The 12895-nt window shown below is 38.7% G+C and overlaps 1 protein-coding gene across 4 annotated transcripts in view; it reads right to left on the bottom strand.

Annotated features, from left to right (window-relative positions):
* The window catches only part of NETO1 (neuropilin and tolloid like 1), a 66263-nt gene that overhangs the window by 18061 nt on the left and 35307 nt on the right, over nt 1-12895 (bottom strand). For 3 of the 4 annotated variants that reach the window (XM_062633090.1, XM_062633089.1, XM_062633091.1), the window contains exon 6: nt 12729-12856. In XM_062633090.1, coding sequence (XP_062489074.1) covers nt 12729-12856 — 128 coding nt within the window. Of the gene's footprint in view, nt 1-1123; nt 1266-12728; nt 12857-12895 lie in introns of all 4 variants that reach the window. The other variant, XR_009967478.1, reaches the window with a different exon arrangement.

The raw sequence follows: 12895 nt of genomic DNA on the forward strand, positions 1-12895 counted from the left end.
GCTAGAACTTTCTTCTTTCGCTGGCTGGCACAGTATTGCTCTATTACATGCCTGACATGGAATATAATAAGGCAAATAATTGCTGCTCCCTCCCCACAGTCAATATGTGTCATCCTTATGATATGTCTCAGCTACACTGATTCAGGAAGTGAGAATGTGGGAGCCAGGCAGAACTCGATCATTAATATTTTCATGTTTCTTCCAGCAATCTGGCCACCATCTCAGCTTTTCTAAACAAAGCCTTATGGTACATATTTTCATAATTTAACAGGGTTGAAATCAGGCGTATTTTGTGGAAACTGATAGAAACCTAGAAAGCTTTTTGGGTTTTGGGTTTTTTTTTGGAAATGTCTCTTGCATGCAAGCTAAGCTCTCTCATAAAAGTAATAGATGTATTGGCCTTTGCAAAGAACTCTTTAAATCTAACCTAAAAGAAGCAGAGTTGAGGAGAAAATGCTATTATTCGATATTCAACTCAATACAGACTTCAATAGGGAAAACCACTCATTTTAAAAGCAATAATACAAGCAATATAGAACATTCCAGTAACAGAGAGGACAGGTAATATTTTCAGAAGGCACATGATACATAATCAAACTGCCAAGCCTACCCAGGAAATTTCAGAAGAATGATACAGAAAGGTGAAAGGCAAAGTAGGGCACAAATAGCATAAAAAGCCAGTAAGCATATACAGCATCCAGCTTCACTTGCAAAAACAACCAAAAAGAAACTCCACTGTATTAGACATCAGATACACTTCTTTACAAACAATCTTACCAACTTCAGGCAGTTGTTTTGCATGCACAGAACAATTGCTTAAAAAGCTTCTCTGGATTTGCATAAAGTACATAAACATAGTATATCCTTGTAGCAGCAGAGCTCACCACTTCACCTCAATAATATATTAAGTCTGTTATGGTTTGAGAACTGTGTATTATTAAGCAGTCTGCCACTGTTTAGTAATAGCCCAGATATTTAAATGATCCTTTTCAGGTAGTGTATTATGTTACATTTTCATTCCTTGTTATGCTTTGCAATTGGTCTCTCTCAAAAGAATATTTGTAAAAAAATTTTTGCTAGCATATGAAATTTTGTATACTACGTTTCATTTTGCTTGTTTCACCTTTTTCTAGTATGTTATTCCTTACAGTAATCCTTACTATGTTCCAGCATTCCCATCCTCCAGAAGAACTCAGAAGAATCTATTTCAATTAAATTGCAGTTAAGTAAATTCTACTTTCACCATGTATCCTGGTTCTTAAATACTATAAATTAAGGAAGATGCCTGTATTAATCTCTACAAAATGGAACAGTTAACAGCAAAACACAATTCAGATGGCAGTACCTTATATCAATGAATACTTTTCATAGTGTTTTTAATTTCATTTACTGGTTGCTGCACCCCTGTAAGTGGAATGAAAAAATACTAGTTTGGTCACCCAGAATTGCTGAAATTTTCTCACACTAGCCACTACTTTTCATGTGTGTTGTATTGAAATGTCCTGCCATTTCCTCTCCTACTGGGGAACGTGAAGTTTACATTCCTGTTAAAACAGGCCACAGACTTCCTCGGACGAGTCATACTTAAAAATTTGTTTTGAATTCTGAAGATTTGTTCAGTGCAGAAAATGAATTTCTGAAGTTCCTCTGCATTGGTTACATCCTTTTAAAAGTCTTTCATTCTTTAGTCTCTTCCTCCTTTCCCCAGCTGCTTAGGCACCTGACCCTCCATGACTCCTCATGCTCCAAATCCTTGCTCTTGGTGTTCTCCAGCTATTTAGAGCATTTCTGTCTTACTGATATCTGACTACTTTAGCCCCTCAAGTAAATCTCCAGTGTGTTTCCTCCTCTTTTCTGCTTACATATCATCAGCCACTTCCATGGCCACCAGGCATATGGTTGACCTTCGCTGCCAGCTGCTTCCTAAAAATCATTACACCTCTGATAGGAAGTATATGAAAATGTTCAGAAATTAACTGGAACCAAGCAAAAATAACCAGCAAAAGTCCAGTGAGAGAATTGCAGAGAAGATTTCTGGACCAGTCATTGACTCAAACACAGCCATGAAGAACTGGGCTCTTACTCTTCACTCTCATAGCTTGATAAGATCCTCTTTCATTAGTGGCTCCTGGAGTCCACCTGGTGCAGGGTCTCTGTTGTCCCGCCAGAGCAAGATTATATGTGATGGTGGGAGGTATGGGAAAAGACAGAGCTGTGACATCCACACCAAAAAACTGGCCATAGCTAGAACACACCAGAGAGCTGCTTCTGTGTCCTAGAGACCATTTGCTCCTGCTCGAACAAGACCATAACAGGTGTTGTGAAACTGGTACACAAACTCTCTTGTGAAGCTGCTGAGGTAGTCCACAGTCCATCTCTGCATAAAGTTTCACTTAGAATGAGGAGTTAAATGTGCACCTTGCTTCCTTTCCTCTGCTAACAGAAGCAGCCTGCCTCTGATGGGTACTTGAGTGCTAGCCAGCTTTGTCACAGGTAGTGCAATACAAATATGCAAAATGACTGCTTTCCAGGAGGCAAGGCATGTCATATAAATGTCTCACAGAGAAGCACAGATGGCTTCCAGCATATTACATTCAGGCACCATTATTTTTATGCTATATATGCCTATTATGTGTACGCTATCTATACCTTACAATATGCCATATAAAGATAAGATATACTGTAGAGATATAATGTAATGTACATATATCACATTTCACTTTTAAGGAAAGCCTTTACCTACTCCAACTGCAGTTAGTCCAACTGCAGAACAACAGTAAAATTATACTTTACCTAATGGTGCAAAAACCTCTTACACTTGCTCACTTGTTATCTATTTCTACCCTGCTGCTTTGTATATATGTATATACATTTATATGTACGTATGTATGTGTGTATGTATGAGCAAACATATACCTTGCATAGGTTATCCCATTTCAATATTGCGATGTAATTTATGTCTGGTTTTATTCTTACAGGAAATGTGTGCTAATCCTTACAGTGGTTATAAAATACCAGCTCTCACAGCAATTTCCAGCATTCATCAATTATTTCTGATCTCTTCAAACAGATTGTTCATAGAACAGTACAGCCAAAGTCTTATATCTATGGACTTATCATTTGACATTCTCTACTTTCTGGTGGCAGACTAGCCTTATAAAATAGTAAAATATTTCTCAGAGTAGCAGTTATAAGTGCTGAGAAGGAATCAGGAGAACAATAACTTAGCATTTCTCTTTGAGTCTTTTAGTGAAGAAGCCATAATTTTCAGTTCTTCCCAAGCCTTAGTTCTGCTGTCAGTCATGCAAGCTTGTCCTGTATGTGATAAATTCGGCTAAGATCGTAACACATATAGACCTGGTAGATACTGGAACCACTGGAAAGAAAAATTTGACTTATAAATTTATGTCTATCCTTTAGAAGAAAGATGGAACCTTCTCCAATGGTATAAAGTTTCATAAAATAGAGAAAATAAATTCCTGATATTCTGAAGTGAGTTGGAATTTCATTCTCACCATCTCCTTTGGAGATGACTATTCCCAGAACTTTATATGAAGTAATGAGGACTTGATACAAGGCACACTAAAATCTGTGGGTATCTTTCTATCTACTTATTTGGATGGGACCTATGGATTAAGACTGCAGGCATTTTAAAAAAAAACCTGGAAACTGATTACACAAACTGACAACCTGATATTGGATCAGATTCTATTTTAAAGAGCTGGAATAATTTAATTGCATCTGCACACCTCTGCCAATTTTTATGGATTTATTACTGTATTTTTGCCATTGCTCCTGTCACCGGCTGTAAGACCCACACTGGCAGAAGAAAATGAATAATAGAGTTCCCCAGGGAAAGAATAAACCTAATGATATGATATACTGTTATATAAAGCAAAATGTTCATGCACATAGTTTTTTGAAATCAGTGGCAATATTCTCATTACTTTCACTGGTATGTGGATCTCACTAAAAGAAATTAAGCAGAAAGTGAGAGAAAATTATCATTAATATTTCGGGTTATCTAATTTACTGAGATCTTAGTTATTATTTCTACCAGCAGGACAATGGATAAGAAAATTTTATCCCCCCCCAAAAAAAATTAAAAAAACAAAAAGATCAAAACCTCAAATGCCACCATCTGCCTTCATTAAGCATTTCTTTTCTTCAGTGATGCCAATAAGAACTTTTGGAATGAACATTTCTGTCGATACTGACACACTACATTAACACAATTGGGGCATTCCTGTTGAAGACGTCTTATTTGAAAGAAGCAGCATAACTGTCAAATCTTCTTCTTTCACATTTCTGTGTCAAGTTTTAATAAGATACTTCCCTGAAATCATCAGTTCCACATTACTTAGAAGAACAGGCTGCTAGCACACAAGTATTAGCTTTTACTGAGTTTTGAGATGTGGCTGCAAATACCAATGCCATTAGCAACAAAACTCAGAAAGCCACACTGCAACTGTGGAAAATCTATTTATACACTGTCAAACATTTCAAATAACTGTCTTGTCACCTTTAAGGTTGTATTGCCAACATAATACTAAAAGTGATTGGAAGTGATGGATAAGTTTTACTATTTTTTTAATTAAATTTGAAAACAGATCTCCGACTGCATACATAAAAAAAAAATAATTATTTTAAACTATAGATAATATATCACCTCAGTAAAATGGTCAGATTATAATCTCTTCATAGTGACTTTTGATGAGTTCTGCTTTTTAATCAATCACTTAAGTTTAGGGCTGACAACATGATTGATCAGGCCACTCAGGAAAAAGCTTCAAACCATATCCCAGCTTATCAAACTTAATATATATGCACAGACATTCAGTCCCTTAAAACCAAACCAAACAAACAAAAAGACATCATTCACCTGCCAAAAGTAATTTAGGTGTAAGTCAAAAACCTCCTCTTCATCAGGGACTAACATCCAGATTTTACATATTCAGCTTCTAGTTACAGTCAATGCTTTTGTAAGCACAGGACCGGGTTAAATAGCCCATCTTTCCATATTGCAGTGACCAGTTGCAGCGCCTGCTTTATTCTGCACCGTGTTCAGCTCTATGTGATTAGACACATGGCTGTGGTAGAGTTAGATTTCTTCATAGTAGCTAGTATGGGGCTACGTTTTGGATTCGTACTGGAAACAGTGTTGATATTCAGGGACGTTTTCATTGTTGCTGAACACTGATTACACAGAGCCAAGGCCTTTTCTGCTCCTCACATGACCTCAGAAGCAAGTAGGTTTGGTGCGCACAAGAGGCTGGGAGGCGACCCTAACTAACCGAAGGGATATCCCATACCATATGACATCATGCTCAACATATAAAGCTGGGGGAAGGAGGAGGAAAGGGTGGACATCTGGAGTGATATTTTTTTGTCTTTCCAAGTACACATGAGGGATTCCTGTTTTCCTGGCTTTCCTGGAGATGCCTGAACACCTGCCTGCCCATGGGAAGCAGTGAATTAATTTCTTGCTTTGCTTGTGTGCATGGCTTTTGCTTTGCCTATTAAACTGTCTTTATCTCAACCCACAAGTTTTCTCTTTTTCACTCTTCCAGTCCACTGCCCCATCCCACTGGAGGCAGGAGTGGGAGATCTGCTGTGTGGTGCTTAGTTGCGAGCTGGGGTTAAACCACAACAGTCTGTTTTCATGCCCAACACGGGGCTCAAAGGGTTTGAGATAACAACAGGTTTGATTGGAATGTCTTAGACCAAATTTGTGAACTGTTATTGCCATTCACCTATTAATTGGCAGGCTCCTCACCACAGGCTTGCTTGCCTGCTGTTATATTGAAGTCTAGTGCTCGCTGCTGGGTGCTGTTCACTTTTGCTGCTCGCTGCAGCACTGCACTGCTGATCACCTTACTGCTGTGCCTGGGAGCGTCCTGGTAACAGCAATGGCCCTGCGCCTGGGATGGCAGGAGGCCAGGGCATGGCTGCTGTTTCTGTGCTGCTGGCTGGACAGGCTGGAACTCGAGTCAAAGGGACTGTGTCCTGTGGATAAGTCCATGCAGGAGCAGGACACCTTGAGGTGTCTGTGGCTGTGGATAACACCATGCCAAGGCAGGTACATCTCAAAGTGTCTATGGATCTGGTTATGTCCATGCCAAAGGAGGTATACCTCTGAAGAGATTGTGGCCCAAGAATAAATCCACAGCGGAGAAGTTATACCTCAAAGCATTTGTGGCTGTGAGGTCCATGCAGGCACAGGTACACCTTGAAGCACTGGTGGCTGTGCAAGAGGTAATGCTGGAGTACCTCAAAGCATGTGGCAACAGAAAAGCCCACAGGAAAGCAGGTACACCCCAGAAGGGACTGCAGCCACGGGTAAGGCCATGTTGGAGCAGGTTTACTTCTGAAGGATGTGTGGCTGTGCCTAAGGACATGCTGGAGCAGGTATCTCTCTGAAGTCACTGTGGCGCATGAAGAAGGCCACAGTGGAACAGATGTACCTCGAAGTGACTGTGGCTGTGGATAAGTCTGTGGCACAGCAGCTACACCCTGAAGAGACTGTGGATACTTGGAACAGGTACACCTAGAAGAACTACAGTCTGTGGGTTAAGTGCAAGCCAGTGGAAGGGCAAGAGGAGGAGCTCATTGCATTCCTTACAACCTGGCCCAATGGGACTGGGATAGAGATTGTAATGGAAATACTTCTAAAATTGTTATGACCCATGATTTGAGTTGCATGTGACAGGAATTACTATATGAAACAGTGAAGGATAATCCTTACAAGAAACTGTAAGTGCAGGAGTGACCCAACCTGAGCTGTTTTCTATCTGCCATCCCACTGGGGAAGAATGAGCAAGCAGCTGTGTGGTGCTTAGTTACCAGCTGGGGTTAAACCACAACATAAGGCAAGAAGGCTAGAAACATATCAAGCTAAAATACATATTACTAACAATGTTTGGATTTGTCTTCTAAAATAGCCTGACCTATTGTTTGGATCCTGAATTGGAGTTTTGTTTTTTTGTTGTTTTTTGTTTGTTTTGTTGGTTTGGTTTTTTTTTTTTGTTTGTTGTTGTTGTTGTGGGGTTTTTTTTGGTGTTGGTTTTTTTTTTTTAATCCACTTTACTTCAGCCTGAAAGTATTAACAGGACATGTTTTGTTTGGTTTTCTGTTTGGGTGTGAGGGTTGTTTTTTTTGACCTTTTGGGGCCTGCTGTTACTAGTCTGGAACCGTACTGTGCAAACAGATAACTCCATACCTCATATTTTCCTCTCAGCTGGCGCTTGGAGAATACTGTCCATCAAAGGTGACAACCTTATACAGTACTTCTAACACCCTGTGATTCACAGCTAGGATCAGACATCAAAATACTGTTTTCCTGGACAAATGAAGCTCTTTGGATTTCTTTGTTTTGTCCTATTTGCTTCTTCAGACTTTTATGAGCCCCCAGTAACTGACATTTATTCTGTCATTTTTCTCTCATACAGTGGCAGAATGCTAGCAAGTGACAACCTTTACAGCTCCTTGGTGCTGTTCTGCTTTTTAACACTGAAAACTGTAGAGCACATCCTGATTCTGCTGTCCTCTTTGGCAGATGTTTTATTAATCAGTAGCTTTTTTATCACATTTCCTAACAATTATTTGGTTTGAGGTTGCTTAGGTTGGTTATTTTTCTATACTTGAATGAAATATTCATCATGCTAACTCAAAATGGGTTTTGTCAGCGCTACTCTGGCTTGTGTATACCATGCCTGCTAGAAGACATTCTACAAACATGATTCTACACATGCACTTGTCTTGCATCTTCGTCTAACAAAAACTGTTTCAAAGAAGTATTTTTAATAATTTAACACAGGTAAACAGTATTTTCTACTTCTTTAAACATCATTTGTTCACCTTGTTCCACAGTTGCAGTATAAACGTATTGAGTTTTCTTCATTCATAATATCATTTGCTTATCATATGTTAGCAAGCTTCAGACTTTCTTCAGAGATAGAGCTCATCTGAGGCCTGTAAAAGTGTCAATGGATATTAGGGTTTTCATCCCCTATATTCCGTGTTTCTGCAATATTTCACGAATCATCACTCAAACGACTTCCATTAAATTTTAGTGTATTACTTAAAGCTCTTCTTCTACACCTGATAAAGAAACCTCCAAAAATCAGGGATAAGTTAGCCTGCCAGTGCTGGAAGCTTAAACTGTCTTTCTTTCAGGTCTCACCCAATAGCACAAGTTTCTACTTCACATTTGAGAACAGAAAACGTTTTGGTTTAGTCAGATTGGTTCATACAGACCTGTAGATTTGCAATTTGCTTTACTTCATGTTGCCTCTTAATTGCCTAAGAAATGCACGTGCAACAACCCAGCCTCTCCAGACTATATATTCAATCTTAAATCAGGCACCTGGAACAAAAGTAATGTCTATTTCATCAAGCACCTGGATACAAGGTCCACTTGTGAAAACAGTAACAGGTCATTTAGAGCCTCTACCAGGTAGTAATACCTACTTTTTGTAAATATGCAAGTGTCTTAGTACCACTTGGGACTTTTGTCCCACACTTGGCCTCACTTCTCACTATCCCAGCCTTGGGCATTGTTAAGCTGCTGCCTGGCTTGAGCTGGGGCCATGCGCAAACCCAGCCACCACCACAACTTAGCTGCCAAGGCCAGGCCCACCTGGTTCTCCCTGTTGGTCATGTCCTGACCCTGTGGCCACCCTCACCCTTGCCCCCTCCCCTGTGCTGTGCATCCCCCTCCCACTGCAGGGTACTGCAGTGATTTGTCAAAACAAGATACTCATTAGTTAATCCTTTCAGTTGCTTGAGCTTTTTGTTAAGTCTTGCATCCTACAATTCGTAAAGATATTTTGTTTGCCTAGCAGCATGCTTAGGTGGGGCAGGAGAATTAGGCATCACTTTTCCTAACTCGCTTCCAACTTAATTTTATTTCTCGTGGTGTACATACAGAGGTCACTATTTGTTCATTCCTTTTGAATAGATGACTTCAACTGGACCGGATTCAAATTCATATTTGTCTGTCCGTAGTTAGGATGCCCTTGCCCAAGCTGCCCAGAGGTTCTGATTATAAGCACTGCTTACTGTTTTTTTTCCCAGCATCAGGACTTCATCTTTGTGAATGTTTTATTACTATTACTGTCCAATTGTGCTGAATGTTTTTTTTCCCCCTACAGAATCTCTTAAGGAACAAGCAAGACACCATGGTACCTTGCTGGGAAAGCTGCCCACCAAAGGGAGTGCTACCTGAGCAGAAACTTGAGTTCTGTCTTCTGGGGGGTGCTTGTAAAACTGCTGACACATCCAATATAGAAAAACAGTTGTCATTGATATTCTCCTCCAACATTGCACCCTTAACAGAAAGTGAGAAATATACTATCATTCTTTTCATTTTCTTATTTTCTATTCATAAATAGAGGTTCTTTGCTTATCCACTGCTGTAGCCAATGATATGTCTGAAGTTTTTCAAAAACTAGTACAATAAGCTTATCCACTTCCTCCTTTGGGCTTTGTTCTAGACAGAAGAATTTTGGGATGAGGAGGTTTCTCCAGCTCTTTACCATTCTGGGTGGGTTGGCATAGTCAGTCAGCACCTCCCTCTTTCATTTTCCATTTTTGCTCTGACTAGTGATAGAAGTCAGCTTCTAGACAAAGTGCAGAACCTCCAGGATTTCTAAACTCCAGATTCACAGCTACCTTACTCAGCAGGAACTGACTTCAAGTGATTACAAGAAACATGCACTTTGCAACAAGTCACTGTCAAATATAAGGCTCCAGGTCTTTGTATAGACTGAAGTAATGTTTATACCGCCTTCTGCTGTCTTATGCACTTTAAGAAAGTTTCAGTTCTGCACGCATATTTGGTATTTTATTCTTTGTGCTATAAGGTAATCAGTGGTGGCTCTGTTTTAAGCGTGTGCAAGAAATTTGCTATTCTCTGTCCCATTCCAGCTTGCTGAGGATAGCAACAATGTTACACTCAGACTGTCAGTTTGAAGCTCAGGCTCAGAGAACTCAAGTTCATACTCCCTGACTGATCTCATTGCTCATATATTTTGCTCAGACTTGGCTTGAATCTAGAACTGGAAAGCAAGGAAAGAACTTACTTCTGCAGTTTAGATTGGATGAGCTTAAGCCAAATGAAATTGCAAGCAGCCCACATTCTGGCACAGTTTAATTAAGAAACTCAAGATGCAAAGATCCAACACAAACTATATCTGAGAAACTCTGGCCTTTTAGGCATAATTCCCAGTAACAGACTGTGCAGCCCAGAGTACAGGAACATGTGGATTTGAAGACCTTTCCTGAGTTCTTATTGTTATTAGCAGAAAAGACTGTTTTCATAGATGCAAACTACCATAAGTTAGAATGATGTCACAAAATTACTGCACTGAATATGTCATTAGTTCAAGGTCAGATAAGCACAAAGGAAGTTGACTGTAAAATATGGACAATACAATCCAGTTCAATTGACCAATCTACTAATAAATCTTACTGCATACAAGCTCGTTTTTTTTTTTATTTTATCCACTATTTCATTCCATGATGTCTAAAAATTGCTCAACCTGTCCCAGTATGATGATACCATAACCATATGCATGTGTGCATGTGTGTAGAGATCTGTGTGTGTATGTGAAAATCACACCAAGAAAGTTCAAGTCCTAAATTGGACTTACCCCTTTGATAGGAATCTAGGCTTGAAAACCATTGGGTTTTTTTTCCTAGCTTGCTGAAAAAGCTTTCAACTCCAAATGCTTGGAAACACTGATTTATGTGCTTTTATACTGCCCTATCTCTCTACCCAGAGAATTCTGTAAGAAGGGAGCAGCAAGATTCATCAAGAGATGACCCAGCACGAGCTCCTTCCTAAAGGCAGGATTAGTAATGTTTCTCTCATTTTTCATAGACTGTCACCTAATCTGCACTTGCAATGCTGGCTAAACAAACTTCCTTAACCAGTCATTTATAATCCTCTCCCTGATGTTAGAAATTTTCTTCCCTAGTATCTAACCTGAATCTTTTAGAGTGCAGGGCCATGACTTATCACACAGACATGGACATCAGAGTATTCCTTCCTTGTCGTTAAAGCTTTTTATTCACAAAACCTTCTAGATGACCTTAAATAACTCTCAGTGTTTCCTCAGGTTTTCTAGAATGCACTCATCACTCTCCCTTCCAGTTGATCTTCTACTGGTACACACTTTTTGAAGTGTAACGCAACTAAATACAGGTACAGAAGTTAATGAAAAACTAAATAATCTTTAATCCTCTATTAACAGTGGTAAGGTGGCATTCTTCTGTCACACAGTTTATGGTTATGTACCTACACAATTTGTATTTTTACATCAGGACTGAAGTGTTCCACTTGCAGATACGCAAATATGGGATCTCTAGAAGGCTCTGAATCATATGGAATGTTAATGTTAGATCAAATAAGAATATCACAATGACATTATCTGACCAAACAAACATAAACTGGAATTAAGACTACAGGAAAATTTTATTAGCTTATTTAATTGTGCTGGTTCTAATAAATACACACAACTCTAATTTGGTGTTTACCTGTTTTCTTTCTACTAATACCTAAATATGTAACATATGCAATAATAATTGGTCAGGCCTGTCATTAGACTGTAGCTACTTACTGTAGCAAAGTGAGAACCTCATCTACTTAATTAAAAACCTCTATGAACACTGAATTTATCCAAAAGATAGAAAAAATAAAAATTTAAGTATATTCTGGAAATGATTTATCTGTAGTCTTTATGAGCCAACTACTCAATTCCTCAACTTTCACAATAGAAAAATGCTGACGTTCATAACTTTGTCTCTTCTGCAAATCCTTTCTCTGCTCTTTCGATACCAAATGCTGAAACAGATATATTCAGTACAATCCATTCTGAGATTATACTAAAATAACCCTTATCTGTTTAAAGATAGCAGAGATTAGTAGATATGTAAATTCTACCTTGTAAAACCTTTTCTGTCCATAAAACAAGGCTTGAAAAAATACAATGTGAAGTTGTCCTTAACATTGTGAATGAAAATAGATGAGAGGCACAAAGCTGTTCCAATTGCAAAGAAAGGAGAAATGGTAGCATAGCCAGCAACAATTAATCCATATAACAACTGATAAACCATGGGTAAGAGAGGAATTCAGAATCCAAGAAAATAATTGTGAAATTCATTGCAGCCCTTTCTTGCTTGTCACAAAGGCACAGCTTGCTGACTGTGGTGGAAGAGAAATGAGGATATTATCTTCTTTTGTCTGTGGCTCTGAACCAGAACAACTAAAGTTCTCATACAGAGGAAGGTGAATTTACTTTGGCTCCGTTTTCAAGGTTCCCAGATGAGAAACAATGATGATTTTAGGTAGCCAGCAGTGTTCACTTAGTAGTTTCAATATTAGTTACTTGAAATATATTGAAAGTTAAGTGACAAGATTACCTCCCACTTAAAAAAAAACACATTGATTCTTTTAAAATATGAGAAAAAATAAAGATTAATTGAAGAAAATTACTTATGGAGCAAAAAGTCTGCTAACACTGCCTGCATCATTATTTATAGAGAAAGTAAGTTATTTCTGCTAAAGTGACAAACTACCCTTGAACAGCAAAAGGAAAAAAATAGTTTATAAGTTCAAGCAGTAAAGTTATTAAACAAGATCTAAGTGTACTAAGAAACACACAACATATTAGAAAAGTCAATTTCTTAAATTAAACCACAAAACAGCAAGTGGACAAAGGACTGACCTTGGATCGGGGTGGTGCTCGGATGAACCATTTACAGTCTACTGCTTCAGTTTCAGAAGCTTTTCCTTCTTTGACAATTTGCACAGATTCCACAATTCCTTCAGGTCCTCCCATCTCAAACTCACAAACTAAATAACAAAATACCAGAAAAAATGATGCCTGAACAG

Source organism: Pezoporus occidentalis, unplaced genomic scaffold (assembly GCF_034315485.1).
Source record: "Pezoporus occidentalis ecotype Australia unplaced genomic scaffold, CSIRO_AGI_Poc_V1 ctg4, whole genome shotgun sequence".
NCBI lineage: Eukaryota > Metazoa > Chordata > Aves > Psittaciformes > Psittacidae > Pezoporus > Pezoporus occidentalis.